This window comes from Lagopus leucura, unplaced genomic scaffold (genome assembly GCF_019238085.1).
Source record: "Lagopus leucura isolate 7727_CA_CO unplaced genomic scaffold, USGS_WTPT01 Super-Scaffold_100002, whole genome shotgun sequence".
NCBI lineage: Eukaryota > Metazoa > Chordata > Aves > Galliformes > Phasianidae > Lagopus > Lagopus leucura.
This window is the reverse complement of record NW_024962263.1, coordinates 20205953-20232796: the sequence shown is the minus strand read 5'-3', so window position 1 is coordinate 20232796 and position 26844 is coordinate 20205953. Positions and strand designations below refer to the sequence as shown.

The 26844-nt window shown below is 40.8% G+C and overlaps 1 protein-coding gene across 1 annotated transcript in view; it reads right to left on the bottom strand.

The window, feature by feature from the left end:
* Positions 1-26552, bottom strand: part of ANKH (ANKH inorganic pyrophosphate transport regulator) — a 97254-nt gene extending 70702 nt beyond the window's left edge. The window contains exon 1 of the mRNA XM_042870307.1: positions 26324-26552. Coding sequence (XP_042726241.1) covers positions 26324-26419 — 96 coding nt within the window. The 5' untranslated portion in view covers positions 26420-26552. The remainder of the gene's footprint in view (positions 1-26323) is intronic.
* Between the last annotated feature and the right edge of the window lie 292 nt (positions 26553-26844).

Genomic DNA, 26844 nt, shown 5'->3' with positions numbered 1-26844 from the left:
TTTGTTGGTAATTTTTATGCTTTTCCCTGACATCGGATTAATTATGAGTTTGGCACAATGTCTGCAAAACAGAGTGCAGTGACACTGCAAAGTAAAAGGTAAAAGGAGAAAAAATTGATCTGCCTGCACCAGCAGCTGAAATACAAATTACAACGGAAAAAAACAACAGCACCTTCAATGTAAGCTGCTCAGACTGTAGAGCTTGTATCTAAAGGAAGCTCAGTCTACAAATAGCTAGTGCTGGAATTTATTACATTATACCCAGCTTAATAAGAACATTCTCTGACAATAGCAGAGATAAGAATCAATTTTTTACTTGGGATGACAAAGGAGAGACAATAAACGACAACAACCATGATACAGCTGTCCTAACGGAAAGAGCTGCAGCAGCAGCAGCCATCCCTGAGCTGCGGCTGACACAAGCTAAAAGCTTTAAAGTTGATGTATCTCTGGGTCCCTCATCCAAACACCAAGAATTGCAACTATGTTCATATAAACTGAACTAGGAATCGTGTGAAAGAAGAGTTCTGCCTCCAAGGGCTGTCCTCCACCTGAAAGTGATACCTGCTTCTCTTAAATCTAATTTAAGTAGGATAGGAAGCTTGCACACTGTCAGGAGGAATAAAGCACCTTAATCTGGAAGGACTACTGAGTGTAATTTACAAAAGCAAGGTTGCACAAGCATCTGCATAATACAAGGTTAACAAAATTGAAGTATATAAAATTTAGATCTGAATTCTAACTTCTTTTTTTTTTTTTAACAGAATAAAAGTAAACTGATGATTAGCAGTATCACTAAAGCCAGAGCTCTTACACCAATATTACGATTTGGTGTGCTTTTGAGAAGAGTTGTGTGCTCCAAGTATACATTCATATTTATGGGGTGTAACCTGTCTTATATTCAGTTAAGGTATTTAAAAGACAACATGCATATGGAATGCTGGTTTGCTTAAAACCACCAGCAACTAAAACTATGACAAGCTCAGGCCATTTGGCATTTGCAGGTTAAAATTTTTTATTAAAATGACATTGACATATTATTCCATCTGTAAACCTTCAGCTGTTTTCAGACGCTTGCTTCTGAGGTGACCAACCAAATAATTTCTATGACATTCATATAGGAATCAACAAACTGACATCAAGCAAATCGCACTAATAGATCTCCTTTTTTTTTTTTTTAATGTACACTCAAGCTGACATTCCAAGCAGTGTTTTTCCCCAGTGCAATTAGGAGAGAGTGCATTTTTTTCCAAAACCTCTCCAGACAATTAAGGCACCCAGCTGCTCCAGAGTCTCAGCAGCCAGAAGTGGCCTAAATCCCTCAGCTGATGCAGAGCTGGGTATTCATTACCTTCTGAAGCTCAGCATTATCACCCCTCAATTAAATTGGGAAATTTCAGATTGAAATAAATGTAGTATGTCATGTTGAATACTTTTTTTGACAAATTGCAATACCATGTACGAACAACCGCTGCTCTTCACTTCAAAATACAGATCAAGAAGCTACAAGGAGGTTCCCACCAGTGTGGTGATCTCTCTGGCTGCACCATAGGACAGCAGGCCTTGCTCAGAGGGCTTCTGCCATGTTGGTCCCAGTAGCACTTCTCCCCTGACAAACCCAAGCTCCATTTAATCAACAAAAACACTTCTTTTCCTTAAATTGGTATGAGCCCATGTTCTCTACTGCTAAGTAAACTTGTTTGTTTTCTTTTACTTCTGTAGTTACTCACACCTGAAAACGTGATCACAATAAACCTAAGTCCAGGTGGAAAATAAGAGAGGTCCACTCAGCATTCCCATCCTGTCAGGGCACACAGCAACAGCATCAAGTGGGAGTGGGACTCCAGCCCTCTGTACCTCTCTGAGTGGTGTAAGAGAAGGCTAAGCAATAACTGCAGTCAATGCAGAGGAGAGAAGGAAGAGGTCTGAGAGGAAAAACCACCATGTGCACATCGTATTTGGTTTTGGTCCAAATGGGGCCATGTATGTGTATGGTTGTAAAACAAGAAGACTGGAAAAACATGTTGCAGAATTATGCTGTGAAGAATTTGCACGAAATGAATCCTAATTCACTCGTTAAGCACAGTAACTCCAAGAGGACCAAATCTGGCTTGAAATACAGAAATATGTTCATATCTGAATGAAGAAATGTAAAATATTTTCAAACGTGTCCTAACAGGCACTCTTTACTCCAAATTTGCTAATCAGTTTCTAAATTGAGTAGATACACAGTTAATCTATGAATATGGTTGTACACTACTATAACGTTTTAAATACTGTCTTTTGACATGTATGAATATTTCAGGTCCTCCAGATCCCCCCTCCCTCCAGGGGGAATGTTGTTCTTATGCAGCTTTAATAATTTAAATGCCAATGTAAAAATCCAGGAATGGAAACAGCATGTTCCAGGAAAGTTGTGGTAAATCAGTAATTGTGATCTGCTTGTAATTGCTGATTATCCCAATGAGTTCTACCCAGACTAGTGAAGTGAAAGGCTTTCACGGAAGAAAAGAAACTTAATGAAATTCAAATGAAGAGTGGCCTGCAATTTTCAAAAGGATTTTCCATCTCTTTAGCAATTGTACGAGACTTGCTCTGAAAGTAATGCCTCTGATTATACTATGTTGACCCATGACATCAGAGGCGAATGTTGGTGGTATGGCAATAGAGCTTGAACCTTCCCACCTACATCCTGCTACATTTTGTTGCTACGTCACAGATGGCAGCAGAGGGGCAGTCTGGCAAAATGATGTCTGACATGGAAGTGTGCACAAAGCAAACGTGTCACTGAATTCCTCCATGTGGAAATAATGGCATCTGTTGACATTCATCAACACTTGCTGAATGTCTGTGGAGACCAAAGAGTGGATGTGAACACAGTGAGGCGGTGGGTGGTGCATTCCAGCAACGTGAAAGACAGGCCATGCTCCAGACAGCCATGCAGATTTTTATGAGAGCGGGATACAGGCTCTTGTTCATCACTGGCAAAAAATGCAAAGCTAATAGTGGTGACTATATTGAAAAACAGTGTTTTGTAGCTGAAAGTGCACTCTATCAAACAGTATTATTGTGTTCTTTGTATCTTTGTAGTTTCCATGGAAATAAAGAGGAGGCATTAATTTTGGAGCACTTTATGTATAAATAATTGCATATGCAACAAGAAACCTTACTTCTAGAGCAGGGAAGGGGCAAGAGCCATGTATTGTTCTATATGTAAATAAAGGATTCTGTTACCAGGCTCTTACATTACAATGTCAACACTAATACGGTAGCTATGGAAAGAAGAAAAGCAAGCAGGACTGTACAGGAAATCAGCTGGATAGAATGTAAGGTAGCAGAGAGATGCATCCTTGGCAGTTTTTGTATATGCCAAAAAAGAAAGATAAAAATGACACACGGGACGTGATGCAAAATAAAACATTAATTTTGATGCGTTTTCCCTACTGACTGTCTCACTCCATCTCTTTTCTCCCTCATTTCAAGGAAGGAATTCATGTCTTGGAGGAGGTAATAAATACAGAATCGATGTAGATTTGGATGAGCAGATGCTGGGTTTATTGCATAGCAGGCTAAGACCAGATGCTGTCATCAAAAAGTACCAATAAGAGTGCCTGTGCATTCTGAGGTATAATTACACAAGAAAATGCTAAAAAGAGGAGACAAAGATAACAGATGGTTAAGCAGAAGATGAACTAATAAAACTGGAGAAGAAAGATAACAATTGAAAATAGTGGTGACCTGTAATGCCGATTAAGAAATGCAAAAAGGAAAGGAAAGAGGAAAGCAAAGGCAATGATTTTTTAGGGACTAGTCACTGAAGATGATGAAATTAATTTCACTGAAATGAAATGGATGCCTGTAGTGAAACCAGCAGCTTGTAAAATAGTCCTTTACTCAAGGAAATTAGGAAAGTAGGAGAAAGGTAGATGAAGCTGCTGGAGGAAGGAAAATGGAAGCATAGGTGAGTAGGAAGTATTGAGGAAAAAGTCACGTAGAAAAATACAAAATCACCTTAGCAAAACTCATTACAGATCATGTTGGACAAAACATGCAGCCGAAGATGTGATGCAGGAACACTCACACTCAAGTGTGAATCCATAAACCATACCTGTGCCTTTTTCCACTCTATCTCTGACTCACATTCAACTGCACTTGACTGGTACTAAATGTCTTCAGCCTGACCATGAAATAATATTCTGAGGCATGCCAAAGCTGCTTAGAAGTCAGTGGAGCACTACAGACATCTGCTTACATGCATCAAAATGCAGAGGACCACATGTGCAGAGAATGCTCATTCTTATTGCAGAATTATGAACCTTGTTTTCCTCTTTTCCTCCACACAAAAAATGAGAATACTATTGGAGCAAGAGTGACACTATTCACATGTTCTTCCTGAAGTGAAAAGGTTAGCTTTAAAACATCCATGCTTAGAAACAATAAAGTCTATATGTCTAAGTCATTTCACTGTCACTCAGAATCAGTTTGGCAATCATATAAGCAAAAGAACTTTGCCTTTCTCTTGCTCTGTTACTCAACATATTTACCCAATCCACCACTGAAATCACTGTAAAGACACAGTATATTTGTCAGGACTAGGAAGCCACTTTTATCCTAGTGGACTCTTTCAAGTGCGCCAGTTGCAAAACCATCTCTACACATATTTTTGGTAAACTATCAATAATCACAATTTGGTGTCCTCTAAATTAAGAGCTTCTATCTGAATACAGTTACACTGCTGCTATTGGAAGTGTTTTTCCTCATGTGAATGGATACAATCAAAGATACCAAAATCATTGGTGGCTTTTAGGCAGGAATTAGAGCATTTCACTAGTAAGAATGCTTTCATAATCTTGGAGCTCAAACTTTTTTTTATGCTGAATGACTGAGTTTTCAGAGCCCTAAGATAATAAGGAAAATTGTAGAACCTTCCCTTTCAAACTCCATTTGTCCAAAGAAACAAAAACAATGGAATGAAAATAAAGATAAAATGCTCAGGAAACACTGTGTGTTTCCTGAAACAAAATTTCACAAGAGGCATGAGAGGTGGCATCTTTGACCGATGCCACCACCATGTAAGCCATGCCATGCTAATCATTGGTTCACTAAATGTTGAGGATTATTTGTTATCTGAACATGTCAGCTTACACATTAACAAATACTAAGCTAAAATCTGACTCTGAAGTATCAGCAATCACTGATAACATCAGCATGTGAAAAAAAGAATAAATATAAAAACAGGCCTCCACATTTTGATCTGCTCATTGTCATCCCAGAGGTCTTTTGTGTCCAGTGTGTCAACTTCCATGTATTACCTTTTTTTATTATGATCACATAGAACATTTTCAGAGCTTTATGCTTGCCAGAAAAGTGCTTGGATGGGGACAAGGGATGTTTTTCCTTGGTCTAGGATACCTCCAGAAGTGTATCTTTCTCACTCTCCATGATTACCTTAAGAAATGTTTCTTTCATGTAAATTCAGTCTGTTAACACATAACAAAGTAGAACTTAATGGACCACGTTTCTAGTCAGATCTATTCCTCACCCCACCCAATGCTGCATGCCCACTTTTACAGACTTACAAGAGCAAAACTATTCACCTTTGTTAAGGTACTTGGCTTTCCATTTTCTTTGTGTTTGCTCCATCCTGATTTGTAAACACAGAGCTTGAGATACAGCACAGAGATTTTGCAAGTTTCAGTTATGATTGCACAAGAAAGAGACAGAATTAGGTAAAAGAAAAACTGCTGTTTGTGTTTTCCAGATTTGGAAATTTTCCTTTTCATCACTGTTTGCTAGGGAATTTGGAGCCTTTGCAGAATTTAGGAACCTTCACTGACATAGCTTTGCCTCCTGAATCTCCTCTCCGAAAACAGCTAGCAAGATAAGTTCTCCCTGATAACCATGGGCCATCAAAGATTAGTGACCTGTCATGGGCACCCTTGCAACATCACTGCTTGGAACTTCATCTAAATTTGGACTGTGAATGTATTTAAGATAGCAGAAGGAGGGATGAGGCCTATACATAAAATGGAGCTTACTGTATGATAAAGGTCTTTACACAGAGCTTATAACCTCCAAAGTAGAACTCATGATTTGCATATGCCATGAACAGCCAGAATTGAGAAGTTCTTTCTCCTCTTCTGCAGCAGTCAGCATTCATGCTCATAAAGAGGAAGGAACAGAAGCAGAAATTGTGTTCCACCATATCAGCCTTCTATAATCAGACTATGCACTCCAAAGACCTATCTTTATTTTTTGGTGTGGTGGGCGAAGGAGGAAGGATGGCATTTTATCTCACATATTACTTGGTGAGCTTTCTCTTGAGCCTGGAAGAGCCTCTCAGCTGCAACATGAACGCATCTTCTGAGGGTCATCAGAGCATCACTGAGCCCATGGCTCCGAGCCATGGCACAGTAGGTCACTGCCTCTGCCCGCTGCAGCTCAGGACACAGCCTCTGTTCTTTAACCAGAGTATTCCACAGTAGAGTACCTTGTTTCAAAGTGGCACATTTTCTTAATGACTTGAATTTTGGCTAAGGACAGTTCTCAGTATGTCAGTGAAAAGTGGGAGACTGGCTGTCACAAATCATAAAGAGAAACATAAGGGGGAAAAAGAGGGAATGACATTCTTAGCTCACAATGCATGTTTAAAATATCTTTTTTTATCTGACTTTTAAAGATCCCTTCTGTTGTCAGATACATCCTCATTCTGCTAGCAATAATCTCCATTCTGTCAGAAACATAAAACTGGCCTAGAGTTCAAAGCGGGAAAAACCTTTACACATATTTCACTTTACTACATATACACAACTGGCTACATTTGCTTCTACCTTATAGTCTGCAACTCAACTTTAGTATTTACATACTAATTGTCATTCATTTTTAAATACTCATTGAATGGGGAGGAACAAATAGAGCACCGTGGCAAATGACTGGCACAGTACAATTCCAGGTACCAAACATGGCAGATGAAGTGATTGTCTCCTGCTCTGCCCTTGTGAGGCCCCACCTGCAGTACTGAGTCCAGTCCTGGGGCTCGCAGCACAAGACACACAGAACTGTCAAAGGGGGTCCAGAGGAACAATATGAAGATGATCCGAGGGCTGGATCACCTCTACTCTGACATGTATTTTATTCACATTTTGTTTTCAATTATACTGACCACATAGTTACGAATTACTGAGGGCTAACACCTATACTGATTCTACAACAACACCCTAGCTCACTGAATGCTACCCAACTGAAGGAAGCAGTGAATAGCTGGCAGTTCAGTGGAATACCAAGTCAGCTTGATATTTAGAGAATTCATTACATATGTTTCCAAAAGAAGCATGACTCAGATACATGTGATCAAGAGCATTTGCATAGAAATTGAAGGCAGGTGTTTGCTAGCAGGCAAAGCACAAAGTGTCAAAGCAATGAACTGAGTTGAAAAGGTGGGTCTTTGGCTTACTGCAGAAAAAAGTCTTTTTGACTATGACTGTAACAGTAAATACGGGATTAAAGTTTTAAAGTTCCGGTGCCTAATTATCTTAAAAAAAAAAAAAAAGAGAGAGAGAAAAAGAGAACAATTTATACATTCTGTGGTATTTTTTAAATAGAAGATGCTAGATTTTCAGATACTAAAAACTAACAGCCTATATGATCTAGAATGAAACATGGCTTAAACATACAGAATACTGTTACTGAACTATAGCAATGTGTATTTAAAAATAAAAACTGCACTGTTTTCAAAGTCTGCATTCTCCAGATACAAGATACAGTAAGTCAACCAAGACATCATAACGAAATAATCCTCTCCTATGCACAAGAACACTTAATAATTTTTACGTTAAGCTTTGCTTTAGTATCTATAAATCTGCATGCTCACCACTTAACAGATACTGTAACTCTCTGGAAAAAGCTGAAATACAGACTTGTGAAACGTGGTGAATTGAGTAAATCACTTTAATTGTACAGCAGAGGCATTTTTCTTTCTTTGAATAGGACTGTATATTTGTTCGGGGCTGTATCTTATCATCATCAGCAACTTTTTCCATTAAATCTTTTTTTCTGAAACACAGTACTGCAACTAATACTGTTTGATCTCTACAGCTCTTGCACAGCCTTTCTGATTTTGAGATGTCTAAGGTTTGTTCACAAGCTGTTACTAAATTTGGCTGAACTAATCCTCTTTTCTGTTTCTGATATTAGTATTACAAATACAACTGAGCCAGTTCCACTGGTAGGCAAAACCAACTTCTTTGGAAGGAGACCCAGCAGCCCGCACATCTTGGAGACCCAGTGACAGCAGATTGTTTCCTGAGAGAGTCTTATTATAGTGATAATTGTTGCTAACCTCCTGCTTTTGTCTATGGCAAAAAAGGACATGGTGACAGCGTTAGTACAAGACAAAGGTATTTTTAAGACAGTAATACAGGTATTTATATATAATACAGGTAAGACAGTTGAAATACAGGTATGTCAACTACCAGTTTCTCTATTCTTTCATCTCCCTTTTTTCTGAAACACTATTAATATGCAATAAGCACTTCGTAATGATTTCAACTCTATGCTATCGGAAATAAATGAAGTTGAACCGTATTATATGAAGAATTACAGTTCCCTGGCTCTTACTACAGCACAAACTTCTGCAAGAAGATGCAGAACTGTTAGAGCCAATGACTTTGATTATACAAGTGAAAATGTAAGGGGAACAGATGACCTAATTCTCTGCAGGTGAAAAATGGTGGACCTTCATCCTAAATCCGCACTGGTCTGACTGGCTAACAGACTGCTGTTTGAAAACTTGCATTTGTTCCTCCCGCCTGATCTTTTCTTTTTTCTTGTCTGAGTAAAGAAAGATTTGCTTATTGGCATATCCTGAGCTGCTGAGTTTTATTCTGCTTTTTACATAATAAGTTCTTTGTCCTGAAAGCAAAGAAATGTGATGACTATAGCTTTTGTTCCAAGATCTGGGCTGAGTTTTGGGCCATTAAGACTCTTTCCAATTGTAAGATGTCACTCCCTCAGGCTTTCTATGTAATGGGTGATAAAGGAGTTGGAAAGCAAATTTACTGCCTCTCTTTCTTAAAGGCCTTCTTTTTCATCCTTGACAGTGGAAACGAGACCTTTACAGCTGATGCTATTGGGTTTCTCCTGAGTGTCTTATTCTTCAGTGTCATTAAGAAGATAAGTTATCCTTTCTAAAATCTCCTCCTCCTGTTCACTTTCAAGGTCATGTTTTTGCATGGCTTCAATGTTAATGTGCAAGAAGTTCCCACCAAGCGTATGGGAACTCTACAGAATGTTCTGGATCAGGACTGCATTTATTTATTATGGCTCTTGTATTTTTTCTGGGGGCATTGGATATTACAGACAACCACAATTTTCCAGTGAGCCTGTAAGAACTGGAGCTGCTTTTATGTCGTGTGATATTCTCCTTCATCCTTTTTCCCAGACCTCTGCTTCTCTGGAAGCTCATCACTGTGGACAATATTCATGTTCATAGAGCAGATTATTTCTGATGATTCCATAGTTTCAGTGGCTGAAACCTCTTTGCACAGGCAGCATAAATTTCTGTTTGCAGATGGTCTTTATTCTGCTTAGTTAACAATGATACAGCAAATTTCTAATTCTCTACCAACAGTGAATTAAAAAGATCACAATCTTTAAAGACTGTAAAAAAAAAAAAAACAAAAACATTTTCTCCAAATTCTAACGAGTTTTCTATGTACCAATAGCTTTTGGGAGCATTGTGCCTCTCTCAATGAGGGGCACATATTCAGGAAAATGCCCAAACTGCACCATTTTTCACATACGTGTAGTCTAGTAATGAAGAATGATCATTAGAGATGATGAGCACAGCCACACTGTAGAAAGACTTAAACTTCACTGAGTCTAGGGTGTAAACAGTGCAGTAAACAGACCTGCCACTCTATTTGTGGAAGAATTGTCCCCAGTGGGACAGAATATGCACAACTGAGTGCACTGTAAGGACTCCAGCCTCATTCTGAGACATCCAGAGCTGGGGATGGTTGGAGACAAAGGCTACTACTTTGTAAAAACCTGCTAAGTGCCAACACTAATTAATCCCAGTGTATTTTGGGGACAGGAATCCTCTCTTAGTTGTACACATCCAGTCCCCTTGCACATAGGCCAGGGCCTACTGCCAGTCCTGCAATACAAATGTTTCTTCACAATCATAAAAGCATGGGATCTGAAAAAAGTCCTTGAGAACAAGAGTGGCAGAAGGATTCACATCCCTGCTTGTATCATGGAAGGCAGACTCAGACAAAACCGTTGCCTTGTCCTCTCCCAGGCTGTTCCTCTTTGGCAGTGCTGAACATGGAGCAGGGGCAGAGAGGCCAGCAGGCTGAAGCAGATACTATGCTCCTGATGCTCTGTCTGTTTGCTTCTCTTCACTGTAAGCAGAGTGCTCAGTCAGCACTCAGACACTCAGAAACATGTGACACAGCTAAAAAGAACACAGAAACACCCTAACCACACACAGTTGCCGTTTACCTCAATCTTGATTCAACCAGATGAGGATGCTATGCTTCTGAGACACAGAAGTAAGCCTCTACTATCTCTCATTTGCTCTTCTTACAAGACACCTTGTACCATTCACATCATAAAATCATTTTAAAAGCTCGTTTTTAATTAACTAGAGTAATATAACTAGAGCTTCTTGGTCACTGCATTTATGCAGACACCAGCATATTTAATACCCTTGTTTCTAAAATGTCACACTTCCGAAGTGAATATACTGCATCATACAGAGCTTGTGATAGATATTCTTCTTGTAATGGGTCATTACTGTAATTGCGGTTGCTATGCTTTCAGAAGGACTAAAGCAGCGTAATTCAAATGGATGGAAATACACAGACTGTGATTTTCAAAGTGCCCTAAGGGAGTTAAGTAATTCTCTCTTAGTGTAGACTGCATGCTTTCCCCTTCAATGTTCTTTAGGCACTTCTGAATATTACTAAGAATATGCTATAGCAGCAATGTTTAAAAAGATTTTCAAACCAGAATGCTTGCCTGCTATTTGGGATGCTGGGAGAACACACAAGCAAAGAGAAAATGGGAAGGTATTTCATGTATTAAGATTATCCTAAATCAGGCTCAATGGCAATGACAAAGCAAACACTATAGCTTGGCTCTGATTTATCATTAGCATGCAAAATAGAAGAAATGAACAGATAAGCTACCCTGTGAGCAGTGATAAAAGGGCATTGCTAAACCCTTGCAAATTTTGTTTAACGTGTTATCTTTGAAAATCCTTCTTTATGAACTTGAATCTCCATTGTCTTCTCTCATTATATTTTTCCTCATGTGACTAAGCAGCCTCCATCCTCAAGCTCATCTCTCTCCTGTCACCCCCCCACCCCCACGCTCATTCTGCTGGAGCATAAAATGAACAGAGCTTCATTTGTTCACCCGTGCCAGCACCAGCAGTAATGTCAGTGCAGCAGAAGCAGCAGCCCTGCCTCCATAGCTCTGGGTGAGGGGACATCTCGTGTTTCCGGGAACCAGGCATCCTAATTATCTGCTGTACCTCCAGGAGAACAGCTAGTGGTTTCGTGTGGGTCTCTTGTAAGCAATGATTTCTTTTGGAAAAAAAAAAAAGATATTAAAAAACAGTACTTTAGAACTGCTGCACATTCAGTTAGATTTTAAAAATATGCTGTAAGAAAAAAAAGCCTTCAAAATTAGGACTTAAACTGAACTGGCAGGTTCTCTTAGACAATGACTACAACAGCATAAGCTAAGGTCAGAGCATCTGATTTCTTGAAACTCCACCAAAAAGGATTCTCTTCTTTTGTATGGATCACATATTAGAGATAGATATATATAAAATGATAGTGGTCTGTACCAAGTTCTTCTTCCTTCTTCCAAGAACATAGGCTTCAGTTCTTTGCTGTGCTCCTGGGACACGTGCAACAGAATGGCTTTCATTAACTCAATCTTAAAACCATATAGTTCAGTTTGCCTGTCCCTGATCTGTCCAGAGCCCTCATTCTTTTGGCAGCCTGAAGCCTTCTTCATTTCCAGCATTAAAGTACTCCCTGTCTGCTAATACTCAAATACTGCTACTCAGCTTGCTCTTGTCTGTGAGTAGGCAAACACCTTACCTTATCTACCTCCAAAGAGGAACCTTAATTATGCTCTGATCATCTTCGCTGGAATACAGTAATCAAGTTCTTTCAGCTTCTCCTTCCCAGATAAGATAATAAGAAGTGAAGAAACTAATTGTTTGAAGGGTTTTGTTGTGCTGTTTTTTTTTTTCCCCTAATCTTTTGAACAAGCTTCAATTGACCTGCTTTAAGCATGTCCAGCCAGAAGCATGTGCAAAGAAACCCCAGATGAAATCTCAGTTGAGTCATATATTAATATATATATTTTTTTATCTCTGTTGGGAGGCAGACCATCAGATAAATCCTCCAAGCTTTCCAATTTTCTCCCCTTTATGTCATCCTTGTGTATTTCATATACTTCTTTCTTTTTCCAGAGAACAGAAGCCCTTTGCAAGTGATATTTCAAACAGTTTGCAGTGCCTCAGTAGAGAAACACCCATTCATTTTCATTAGGAGATGAACCTACTTTGGTAAACATAGAAATCTACAATCCGAATTCTTGGAAGTGCTAGGCAAGCCAAAAAACCTATCCCCTGAAGCTATTATTCCTATAACTTTTTTATTCAGAGTATTTACTGCTTGTTGAATGTTTCTGTTCTTTCCTGCATGCTAGTCAGCTTGTTGCTTCTTTACTGTCCTCAGCTCTTCTGCTTTACTTTTTCTTCACTATAAAACTAGAAACGTCATCAGTTTCTGTGAAGTGGGGATATTTTCACTGTCTTAAGATCAATCTTGGCTCAGGACTAGTTTAATTTAGAACAGGTAATGGGTCTGACTCACACCATGCTGTTCGTGTCATTCATCTCTGCTTTGGAACAAGCTTACTAATTTACTTATGACCTGAAAATGTCTGAAATCAAATTATATATAGCATTTTAAAAATATTTATATTGTTAAGAATGGTTATAAACATCACCAAATTCCGTCAAGATGAAATTCTGTTGCACAAGTTAACAATGGATACATCTCTTTCTGAAACCTTCCCTTGAACACCTACTTCACAACATCTGGAATGCCTCACACAATATATTCATGACATTTACAAATGACTGAGTTCAACATGCTTCTCCAAGGCTTCCAAAAAGAATTGCTTTTAAAAGAATACACCAAAGAACAGAATGATTCTGTGATCCAAAAGAGGCTTTGGTGAGATTAGATTCCCTCAGCACTTCAACATCTTTATCTCTGACCTTGCAGGTAAGAAAACATCATCGGTCAGCTACAGCAGGATGAGCAGTCATGTAAGGAATGCAGGCAATGATATTCTCGTCTGTGATCCAGAAATTGGCTTTAAGACTGAGTGAGAGAATAATCACTTTGACCTTTGTGTGCAACATCTTAAAAAAACAGTGAGGAGAGCAAGCATTCACCATGTGCCATCAGATGCTAGCATGCAGGAAGAAAAATGTCACTGTTCCCCCTACACATCATCGTGCTGAACAGGAATCTAAAACAAGCAACTGAGGGTGAGGACAAGAGAGAGCCACAGGTCTGCACAGTGGCAGAGCAGTCACATCTACATCTTGCCAGCACTGCAGCTAGGCAACTTGCCAGCTAGGAAAGAAAGCCTCTGAACAACACTGACCCAGAGCTTACTCAAGCACAGTGGGATGGGAAGGAGAAATAAAGTTAGCCAGACAGCAGGTTTCCTGGTACCACAACTGCATGTTTGCAGGAGTAAGAAGAGACAAGCATGGACTAATTGCTACATAAAGTCCTGTAGCTTTGCAAAGCACACATTCTTAACTTGAAGCCTTGCTGCCTCATATGAGATACATACCAGTGCATGTGCTTAGCTTGGGCCTAAAATCAAAGCACACAAATATCAAAAAGATGTCAAGTAAGCATTCCTCTTCTGGAGCTGGGCCTCTCATTTATGAGGGGCTTAGCAATGGGAACCTTGCTGTCATTACCATGGTGGCAGTTTGCCTACAAATGCTAAGAGAAAATATTCTGAGGAAAGCCCTTGGAAAAGGCACAGCAAAAGAAAATTAGATTTATGAGATGACAGCAAGTTAGCAGATCCCTGAAGATTACAGACAGCTCTGGAGACAAGAGCGTTAGTCAGTGACGCTACGGAAAGGAGTGGTGGCTGAGGAGCTCAGGAGCTGCCCAGTGTTGGAGCCAGCGAGGCACAGGACCTGATGGTGGACTCAGCTGAAGGCAAACGATGTGACACACAGTCACTTTTACATAAACATATGTAAGCAAGTAAAGAGGCCAAAATGTGTACTTGAAGCTTAAACTGATGATGGTAGGTCCTCTTGGATTCAACTTGTCAGGCTGCAGATGGCCGCTTGTGCTTCATTGGTGCGATGCCATGCAGTGGAAGAGAAAAAAAAGGATTGAGTGATATGCAGGGATCCTTATTTTTATATCCTGTTTCTCTTTCTCAATGGGATGTTCTCTTGCTTGCACAAAGGAATCATGAAGAAGGGACAGACACAGTAGACTTGAGGCTTACAGAATCTTATCTAGTCAAAACAGAAAGATGTGTATTTGATACTAAATGTCATGAGACAGAGGCACTACTCCTTACAGAGAGCAAATGAGAGATGCTAAAGCTTGGAGTTGTCTTTGAAACTAAATCCTAGAAGTTGCTCTAATAACCTCTTGCAAAATGGCTACTAATCTTTCTTTCTTTGTAATCATTCAAGCTGTTTGTGTATCACTCCCCCCTACCCTGAGTCAACAGCAAAGTGTTTAGAGTCCCTAATGCTAAGAGCCTGTTAAGACTAGAAAAACCTTAAAACACTCTTTATTCTTCCAGCTGTAGACATGTATAGGTGATTTACTTATTTCTTGCCATACAGCTCATACTCAAGAGTTCTCAAGAGGTAAGGCAAACTCTTCTGATACCACTATTGATACATAATGGTTTCTTTTGGGGTGAAGCTACTATAATTATCTGCACTTGAAAAAAGATCAGGGATAGTAGTGAGTCATGATTTTCTTTCCATATATTTCTACAGTTCAAAGCAAATTATCCTTTATCACCCGTTGGACTTGTATTGCTTAACATTCTCCTCTGTAGTGGTCATAGAAAAGCCAACTGCCTTCTTGTTAATCTAAGTTTATACTGGTTTTGTTCGCTTTAGACTTAGAGCGGAATGAGGGAGGAAAAAATGTCTGTTATTCAGCAAGATATCAGTCATGAAAGTATGGCCCCACAGCCACATGGTATGTAAATATCTTAGTTTTTCTTCTGAGGTGAAAAGCTCTTGTGACTTGAGACTGGCATTAGTTGCACACTTATGGGATGTCCTGGTACTGCTAAAGCAAAAGTTGCCAGGCTTTTTCCTTTCCTGCAGATTCCTCCTTAATCTAGAACTTTCTTTAACCACTTGCCCCATTTCCACCTTTAAATCAGTAGATACATTCAACACAGAAGAACCCACATTTGCAGATTACCACAAGCCTGAGTGAACCCTCACAAATATGCAGCTTAACATACATTCTCTTCACTAAGTTCAGAGGCAAGGATTGTGCCTTTGCCAGCTAAGATGTCTTTGGCAATACAACTGCTCATAAGGAGGCTGGAGATTGCAGGTGACAAAAAAGGGATGCTGTGAATTGGAGATGCTAGCTCACAGCTGCCTTTCTGGAGAGTGATTCAAAGCTCACCAACAGGTCAACCCTAGAATAAGAAAGTGTCAAGCAGGCTACCTGCTGTGTTTCCTCATAAATTTATTGAAGAGAGAAATGTTGGCCTCTGAACAGTATCAGCAAGAAAAAAAAACAACCAACACCACTTCTTATAACAAATCCAGAAGGCCTTGCTGAAAAAAGCTCTTCCAAAGATGATTACAATGCTGGAGCATGTCCTAACCAGTAGACCGTTGACTGTATCTCAGAAAGCTCATATAAGAACAAGCCGGCGAATGCTGAAAGGTCGTCATGCTTTCATGCTTTGAAATAAAAAGCTCTGAAGCAAAATGTCTGCCCACAAGTATATAAAGAACAGTGGTGCCGTGAGCAGGAGTGCTTCAAGGTTATATTTCAAGAAGATGAGATTCATGTAGAAAATCAATTATTCAAAAATAAAGCCACATTTGCACATGCAACCAGAACTGTAGCATGTAACCAGAGGTGTCTCAAACTACAGGAGACAGTCATGCACACACGAAAATACCTAGATAGTTCCACATGCAGCTTTTGTCCTTTCTGTAGCCACCTTGTCTCACATGCAAAGTAGTGAGTAATCAGCACAATACTTAGTACCACTCAGTGAACCATTTTTCTGTAAATGTATTCTCTTTTCATGCTCACTCTATGTGCGTGTTTATGCACATTTATCTTTTGTATTAGAGAAGCAATTGAGAAATGTATTTACCTGGAGCAAACAGAAAGGTTTTTGTGGATCTTAAAAATGTTTTATGGTTTAAACTTCCTTTCTCTTCTAAAGCAAATGCTTCAGACTGTGAAACCGTCATGACTCGACATAAACATGGGCAAGCTGATCATGCTGCCATAGTAGACTTGTGGCTCCATGTTATCAGTCATTTTGTACTATTGAAGAGCAGAGTAAAATTGACAGAAACATCTCTGTGACTAAAAACTGAGGTTATTTTAATGGGCTTCAAAAAAAAGTATGAGCAAGAGATAAGAGATTAAAGTTTGATAGCGAAGATGATCCATACACTGAGAAGGGAAGATTTATTCCCTACCAACTGTGGGGCAGCCTACAGACAGTGCACGGGTGCTAGTGAATGAGGGAATGAGGGAAACCAGCTGTCTTCCCAAGCTCATCCCATGTTTAGCAGGTTCTTCCTGCTATCACTGGCAGCAGGTTTGAACTCCTCTCCGTAAGCAGCTTCTTGGTCGGTGGATTGCAATTAACTCAAGTGTTCCAAGTCATTTCCAGAATGCTAGAGTGGATGAGGAAGTGAGGTGGTTTGATGAAGTAAATTACAAAAGCTAATAACAGGGCAAGGGCCAAATGACTGTCTGAGACTATCAAGATGTGATCCCTCAAGGAAGGCAAGAGTTTGAATGGGATGAAAACAAGGAGAGATGTGCTTGCCCACACGTCCCTTCCAGAGGCTGAGACTGGAACAAGGGATCTGAGCCCTGCCTTCCCTTTGCTGCCAGCAAATTACCTGGGAAATCCATGTGCACAGGACCTAGTATGATGCCCTTCCCTGCCCAAGTCAGATATTGGTAGCTACCTGTGAGCAGATAGGATGCCTGTGTAACTAAACTGTTTCAGTACCCAACAGACATCAAGGCAAAGCAAATGAACCACAGTAGTGAACTGAAAAGACTACTGTGTGGAAAGGACATGTATTTTATGTCATCACAGTAACCAAAACACCCTTTGTGTCTGCTGAGTGTCTTCTCAAGGCAGCTATCTCTTTTAAAGAGATAGAGACGCTGTTATTAACAGACTCTCTGCAAACCTCCATTGTAAAATGAGAGGTAAGATCTCTCTTTTTCCACACTGAGGAAATTCCAACACTCAATTTCCTTCACACTAGAAGGCTCCTTGGATCCTGAGAACCTCAAATTGTTTGCATTCTTTTCCCCAGCTCTGCCCCCAAGACTCTAGAGTTGCCTACTGCTTGCTCAGGTAGCAAAGAATACACTGTTCCACTGCACACTTCTAAAATGAACATGAAAGGGACTTTGCAACACTTAATTAAGTACATAACTGATTTCCTAACAAGCCATCTCAGTACACTGAACTTGGGAATTGTTGTGTTAAAAACAGAATATTATCATGTAAGAAAATCGTATCATAATCACAAAAGCCAAAGTGATTGAAATTACTATCAGAAATACCAAACCTCTGAGTCCTTGTACAAAGAAAAGTCCATGTTAACTGTCCTTAACTACACTGCCCTTCTAGATTGCACTGATCTTTTTTGAGAAGTTCATAGATTCCCAGTTGCTTGACTCTCTCACCAGAGAGAGTGGTCTTCAGGTTTGATTTATCATGTGCAGTATGTTACATCGATCACAATATTATTTGCTTTCAGCAATTCACTGAATTTGAGCCTATGTAAAATGTCACCAACATCTAATGCCATCTAAAGCCTAGCACTGTTCATGCCAACATATTTTAGAACTAAATAACGTATGAGCTGGAACAACTACTGCATTTTACTTGGAAAAATTGTCTGGAAACCTTTCTGGTCTAAATTATGTTTAATTGCTTCAACCTCTCTTATTGCTCTGGGACACGTTCTCCTCTGAAGCACTGACCTAGCTAACATTGTTTCTTCTCCACCATAATCACATTGCAGTTCATAGAACTGCAGACAGCTATCAAGTTCTTTTTTTTTTTTTTTCCCAAGCTATAAATATTTCATTTCTATAATATTTCTCCTTACGTAACTGACATTTTATTCCCTGTTAACAGAACTGAAAATGTAAAGTGTCTTCCTGCCCTGTAATACTGTAATATTGTTAACTACTTATTTTCTCTTCAAATGTGCTAAACACTTTTTAATTGGTGACAGAGGGAATGGTAATGCTGGACTTGTGCAAGCCTGTCTTGCATCTGCAGAACTACAGTTTCAGATCAAAGGCTCCCAACTTCTTGGAGCATACTGGTATGGCACAGCAGTGAAAATCTTCGTAACAGTCAGGGAGCTGCCTGAGGCCTGCCTCAGTTCAGCTCACCTTACCTTCCATGGCTAGAGAGCAGCAGCTTCCATTCACAGACATAGAGGTTATAAAATTAAGACACTGGTCCCTGATTTGCAGCAGAATGAAAGAAGGGCGAACACAGTGAGACTACAATGCAAATACAGAAATAATCTAATAAAATACAAACATAAATCCTATATTTTTGGGGAAGTAAATGTCAAATACCATCACTAAAAACAACAGTGGATGGAGTGAAATTTTGCCCCTTGTGCCTACATACTCTACTTATGTGACTTTATTCAGGAAAAAAAAAATGGTGGCAGTTAGGGTGTTGTGTTTGACATATGGCCCACAAAACCTAAACTGCACTAAAAAAAACTACGTACAAGACATCAGAGGCAGGTAACTGAGAAAAATGTAAACATTAATGCGCCATCCAACTTGTATGGATGATCTTTCTGCATCTCCACTGGAAGCTTTTCAGAGCACTAAAATTGAAAAAGGTTGGAAACAACGGCCATAGCAATTCAACCGCAAAGCAAAAGAGCTCTCTAGAGCGAGTCATTTGAAATTAAGTTGTGCGTTACAGTTTATTCTTGCTAGTTCCAACAATGTAGTCAAAACACTTCCCACACTAAAAGCTGGACTCTTGTCGAGCCATCAACAAGAAATGGTGCCATATCAGCAAAGCAAACTGGGCATGCCATCACCCCTTCTCCAGCAGTAATACTCCTGCCAAACAAGAAACAGTGAATTACTCGCATAATATTGGAGAAAATAATTAAATATTATTTCATTCCATTCTAACACTATGTTTTATTTTTAGCAAACTGTTGTTTACTCTCCAGTATTTGTCCTTTGTCTTTTCCAGTATGCTCTTGAAATGGGTATGGAAATAAACTGCGTTCACAAATAGCAATGCTGTACTTCAGCATTCCTTGAAACCAAAGGCTTGTTTACACCTTGAATTAATTTGTAGTTAACATTTTATGCAGGCACTTTTATTTTACTGTATATCAGAAAGGAACTAATCAAGAAAAACTGCACATGTCAAACAAACTTTAATGTAGGGTAACAAGGCTCTGTGCAAAATCTTCCACAGCAGTGATACCACAGAGCAAGCAGAAGGTGGAGAACTGCAGAGCTCTGCTGTTTCGGGAGCAGAAGTTCATGGGCCATTCAGGTCTCTTGTTCCCATGGCCATTCTTTTTAATTCTCAAGCTAATGGTTATGGAATGGTTATTGGAAGAGGCAGCAGCAGCCTATACCATAGCTACAGGAACATGTCAGTAGAAGATGAAGCAAGCAGAAAAAAATATAATCTGATAGTGTGCTTTCATATTAATGTTCCTGCTTCTCCCTCCCCAAAATCCACAGCATTCCATGTACTGAAAGGACGAGGAATCAATACCTAGTTAGATTAATTCATTGAAATCTAAGGTCATAACAAATTTTCCTTTTCTCTTTTGTACAAATGCATGTTCTGACATGCCATTTAAACTGGAATTGAGCTTAGCAGTAATATATGCTATTTAAGAACATCACAGATTTCTCAAAGTAGCTACAAAGCAAAATCTGTTTAGAATTGCTCAGTTTTATGCATGGAGGTTTCTGCATGAGTTGGCAGCTATATTTACATTTTCTATTTATACAGCAACTTACATCCATGTTTTACAAACATGAAGGAATAAACTTTGTAACTGCCTTGTGAAACACAACTCTATTTTGGAACTGACAAGACTCACACAAAGAAAGGGATAAATGCCTTGTCTAGGATCAAGTCAATTAATAGTTAGAATCTATACTTTCAGAGCTGGAGCCTAGCATCTGTGCCTTCTTTGCATATAGAAGCAGTCACTTATCTTCAAATGGTCATAAGACTGGTCATGCCATTCAAGGTTTTGTACACATCCAAGTTATCCATGTAGCATCAAAGTGAGCAAAGATTAAAAATAAATGAGTTCAGATCAAATTAAATGTAAATAGAAATGCTTTTGAGAAAGAAATGAACAAAAGACCTGAAACTATTTGACTCAGAAAAAGAAGTTTTGCTTTTTCTTCTATGATGGAGACGGTTCAAAACCCTTTCAAAACTCAAGTTTTGAAACAATGCTTTAAAATTAGACTTGGGGTATATCTTTTCTTACCGATGCTGTTTTCATCTACTGGACTTCACTGAAGGAAGGGGAAGACTTCAAGTGCCCTGTCCCCCAGCATGCAGCTGGAGTACTTGGCCACAACATGATTCTTCCACAGTGAGGAACTGGGATAAGTCCAGAAAGATCACTAGGGCAATATAGTAAATACCCCTGCTCTCCCAGCACACCACTTAATCTTCTGCTAGGGAGAATAGCTTCCAACCCACAGACCAACAAGTTTTATAACAACCTACTGGGCAAATTCTGATTGCGGGGGGGGGGCGCGGGGGGCAAACAGTGAGGGTGGAAAGCAAGGAGCTGATCAATCTTGTGAAGGAAGGAGAAGGCTGGATGAAAAAAAAGGTACTGATGGAGCACGCTACAGATCCTACGTCCAGATTAGATATTCTACAGCACAGCAGCACAGAGCACAGCAAGGAATGGGCTCCTCATTCTGAGGATCGTTCTGACAATTTCTAGTAATATCCAAGCAGATCCACAACTCTACATTACCTGTTTATTTTGTGTCGTACCTGTTACCAAATGAAAATACGTATCAGTTCAGCTGCTGAGAGAATGCATCTTTGTTACAGTTAAGAACAATAATGCACTGCTGAGATTTAGCTTTTGTCGGCTAGCACTTTATCAGATCTTTGACTTCTCCCTGGATCTCACTGTGTGACACTTGCTGTGAAACTCTAGCAAATGCTCTGTATGACTGGTGTGTCTGGCATTTAATGCCCACTGCAACTAACCACGTAACCATGCAGCCACATAAGCATAATTAATCACTCACGTATTCTCAAGAACTGTCCACAAGGTCTGCAGAACATTTAGCACTGGCCTGAAACCTCCAAGTGCTTTGCAGACAACTGTTTAGCAGCCAGGGCTGTAGGACTCAGGCTGGCATGGAAGATGCGCTTTGCCTAGAAACAGAAAGTCTCTGAAGCATGAGTGTTCAGATCAACATCCTGCAAATCACAACTTTGTGCAGGTTTAGTTTCTGATTCTATACAATGCCTTCAGATAAGACTTAATTTACTAATTTAATTTAAAATTTCTTGTAGTCCATACTAGTTAAAAACAAATCAAGTATTTCCATCATACTCACACTTTGCTAGTGGTAACAGCATACAGTCATCGTCTACACTAATTACAAGACCTTGCTGGGTTCCTTTGTTTGTGTGATATTAAAGTCCTGCAAAATTTCATTGAGTCACTGACCTCTGGTAGCAGCAGTAACAGGAGTACTTTGCACTTGCTCAGCACCTTTCATCTTAGAGCACTCCTTATGGTCCTGTGACACAGAAGCAGGCATACGAATACACTTCAAAGCCAGATGAACTGTGGCACAATGAGGTTACGAAACCTGGCCCAAATCCCTCCAAATGCTTGTTCTGAAAGTCCAGACAATAACACTTACCCCAAAAATGAGCTTCATAAAGTATTAATCAAAATGTTTAACCCCCTACCAGTTTGCAAATGGCATGGACAGAAGATAAACTCACTAATTCTTTTTGATACATTATTCATGACTTGTTCAGCTTTTCTGGCAACTTTTTTTTTTTTTTTTTTTTTTTTTAAGGAAAAACAAAGAGAAATGCATTTAAATACAAGAAAAAAAGGTTTGTTTTTTGAAGAATTATTAGGAAAAAATAAATATATATTAGAATCCAAAATCTCTATCACTTCCTTTATAGTTCACCTGCCTGATCCCAGCTACTGAACTGTGCTCAGTTCCCTGCAGGACACAAACTCTCCTGTGATTTCAGGAGAAATTGGCAGTTGGACTCTGCTTGCCTGGGTTCAGCTTCCAAGTAGCTGCATGCCACTGAACACTATGTCTGCATGCCTAATAGTAGTGTTTGAAAATAAAATTACCTAGCCAACATCAGTTGAAACTAAAGATTCAGGGCCCAGCTGCATTGTAGCGTAAAAGGACAAAGCACCCCTGTTCCAGTAGATAACTAGAAAAAATAAGGGACCACTACAGATAGGTCACTGAGGGTCCAGATACTGCAAAATATTGCCATCTGCCTGATCTCTCCCATGAGCAGCAGACAGTCACCAGTTGTACTTGCAAACTGTATTTCATCCTGCTGAAGGCTAACAGTGCACTTCTGAGGAAGCCATTTAAATAAACTACACCTCACCTCAGCCCCTTGGTAATAGTTCTAATACAATACATAAACTACAAATTAGCCCATCATGGTATACATGAGCAGCTCTGAAAGTGTGTTACATAGAAAACCGACGAGGAAAGCAACAGATTTCCGAATGCACAGGGTTACAGCAGTGCTATTTGCTGGGTGAGTTGTTTGAGGCTGTGCTCTACTTCCCCGCATGGGAGCAGTTGATCTATTTCCTTCCAAGTACACTTTACAACATTTTCCATAGAAGTCAGGAATTGTAGTGCAAATCCTGATCTAAAGCACCCGGTAATAGTGAATCCGGGGATAAGGTTCTAAGAGTGAAACGCTCTTGCCGGCAGAACGAAGGCACTAATCTCTCTTCTGCTGGTGCCAAGCTCTTTGGATAAATGCTCTGTCCTGTGCATTTGTGGGTGTACATAAGGATAAGTAAATAAACACATACCTGCACATGCATGCATACGCACAAACACACTGTTTCTGCAGAAAAGGGAAAATGGTTATTTTCCTGAAGGCCTTTCTCTCAGAAGAAAATTTCCTAAAAGATATGTGAATAAATTGTAAGAGAAATGGGTTGCAGAAGGTAATGGAAATGGATCAGAAATGGTTTACTTCACCAGTCTGCTGGCAATCTACCCTGTCATACATCAGGATTACTTTTTTTAGTACAAAAAGATACCAGGTATTTGTCTAAGAAGGTTTCACGAGGTGAACAGACGAGGTCAGATGACCGAACTGGAATAGCTCTGTAATACAGCCTTGGCATGAAGTGCTGCTGGACAAGGGTTCCAGGGTCACCAGGAGACTCCTCTCTGGCTACAGTGGTGCTGAGCAAACTGCAGGAGATGAGCCTGCCAGCTTTCATGAGCACTGCTCCAGCGTTTTTTACTTCCTACCATCTAAACAAAATTGTCAAAGAAAACATATGGTACAGGACAAGGATGGCAGTCACAAAATACATTCTGCAAGTACTCCGTATACCTTAAAGTTGCGAGAAATCCAGAGACAGCAACATTAACAACTATCTGGCAGCTTCCTACTGATGTTGGCTGTTGAACAAAACTAATCGACACCTAGAAAAGTCCCTCCGGTAATAAAAGACTGACTTTGTTTTGCACTCTTCAGACCCAGGCCAATATTGTTCGGTTTCGTTACAAAGGCTGTGCTTTGAATACTTCTTCCAAATACCCTTCCTGCTTGACAAAGCAATGTATGAACACAACATACCAAAAAAGTTTCTGACTTAAGGTATTTTTAAACACCTATCCTCCCTGCTCACGCAATGTACATTCTCTGCCTCATTTTTTGCAGTCATCTCTTACTTCTGATCTCTAGTTCTCCTGTTTCTTTTACAGTACTGTCCAGAGGGGTTCACTTTACTTCGTGATAATTTGACTGCCGTTATCATTCCTAGAAATCTTTTTTATCCGAAGCGTACATTCACTGAGGGACATACCGGAGCCCTTTCAGAGCTATCAGTTGGCACATCCATTCATGTGGCTTCCTTTCAGGCCTGTCATTAAGATTATTACAGTTTTGGAGAGCAGAAAGGTGACTGGCTCAGAAAGCCAATGTATTTTCAGCAACATAAGTCCTAATATCCTATGGGTGTTAAAAATAATGCATGTAATACAAGTAAAACTTCAATGCAATTCGATGCAATTACTGTCCTTTTGACAATAAGAGGATTTCTTCTGACCTGGAGTGGCTTTGTCCCTGCCTCAGTTTCCTGATTTCCACGTAGGTAAGCTCTCACTAGGCCGGTACAAAATGCCTCTTTCCAGCTCCCACTACTGATCACAGGTTTTCTTCAGCAGTCTCACTACTTGCTAGATTTTTCCCTCTTTAATTAAACACCTATCCAGTCACTTAAAAATAGGTACCCTAACACCCCCAGAAGGCCAGTCTCAACCTATGCCATGGCTATCAAACAAAATCCACTTTCTGAGATGTTTTTGCATGCTGTTGTAGAAGATAGATAAGCTAGATAAGTATCATCCGCATATTAACATCCCTGCTGTGTAACTCATTCCAGATCACACAGAAGAGCCTTCACTTATACAATTGAGGTCTTTTGTTTGCTATTTTTTCATATTCTAGTTCAGAGCATACCGAAGATAGGATGTTCCTAACAGATTGATGTGGGTTTTGAATGAAGCTGACCTTGTATGAATTAATTGAATACACGCACCTGTCACATGGCATTTGCTGAACGAACTATTTTCAATTTAACTTCTGTTGTATGCTATTTATGTGGCATAATTATTAGCATTTAAGTCACCATTTCCCTTGCTGCTTCTACCTTTTCTTTTTTTTCCTAAGCATGATTTACAAAAGACTGAGTCAGTAGGAAGGTACTCAGTTGTTAGACAAGGATGGAACTGCAATTTTTTCACATCACAGCTTATTTAGATTTAAAGGACTAGGAAGCAAAATGAGATTAAGATAAGCATGATAAACACATGATAACTGTTTTTTCCTACTGTAATACGTGTCCTTTGGCTTTCCTCCTCATAAACAGGTGAAAGTACGCATTAGTTTTCTGGTATCTTTGCTTATGGAGTATGGGAGCAGGTGCCTACTCCAGTGACAAACCAAGAGCTCCTGAGTGATCTGGAAAACTGAGTGATCTGGAGCAAGGAGAAAAGCTGTATAGAATGCAATACTTATTGTGGTTGCCCAGTTTAACATCATGAGCTTACAGCGTTCTGATAAAAAGGTGGTGTGAGCCCCTGTATCACAGCTGGACACACGGCTGGGGCCTCACCTGTCATAAACACCAAACGGAGAGACCACAGAGCTCTCTGCAGCATGATGCTATGACAGATGAGCATCCTTAATGAAGAGCAAAAGAGCAGAGGACAAGTACGAAAGGTTGTAAGCCGGGATCAGGACATCCCGAGATTCCCCACAGCACTCGGGTATCTGAGCAGGGCTGAGGTGCACGTACCCGCTAGCTGTCTCAAGCAGGGCCGCGGCCAGCAGCACGGTAACACCGGCCCGCAGCCCCGCGGCCACCCCCGGGCCGGCCGCTGCACGCCCTCCCTTCGGGACGGCCCCGCGGGGGGACCGCGTCGCTGCGGCAGCGCCGGGCGGTGACGGGGGAAAGAAGCGCAGAGCCCCTCGAACACATTATGTAATGTCACATTATATAATCCCGAAATGCACGGGGGAATTAAAAAGTCCTTCCCCGTCAGCCTGAGGTCGGGGCAGCCCCGGTGCTCCCGGGCTGGCGGCAGAAGACGGCGGGGCCCGGCCCGGCTGCGCTTTGCGTCGCGTCCCTGCCCGCTGCGGCCCTGGGGGAGAGCGGGCGGCGGCGCCTTACCTGCTCCCCGAAGTCGATGGCGATGTTGGTGATGCCCAGAGGGACCAGGAAGCGGATGAGGGGCCAGTAGTTAGTGAGCGCTGGAAATTTCACCATAGTCCCAGCTGCGCGGTGGCCCCAAGCACATCTGCCGCCGCGGGAGACCGCGAGGGAGGACGCCGGGACGAAGGATGAAAGGGCAGAGGAGGAGGAGGGCGCTGCGTGTCCGCGTGCGGGAGGACGGGAGCGGCGAGGCGGACGCGGACCCCCGGCCGCCGGGGCCGTCGCTCGCTGCTCGGCGCGGCGCGGCCCTGCCGGGTGCTGGCTGGCGGCGGGCGCTGTGCTGCCTCCTCAGCAGGAGACCCGGGAGATCAAGTCCATCACCGCTGCCCTCCTCCCACACAACAATGATCCGCCGCCGCCGCCGCTGCCGCCGCCGGAAAAAAAAAGAGGAGGGACGCGGCCGCCAGCCACTTCTGCGGGCAGCGCTGCCATCCTCGGGGCGCGGGGGCAAGGGGAAGGGCGCGGAGCGGGCCCCCCCC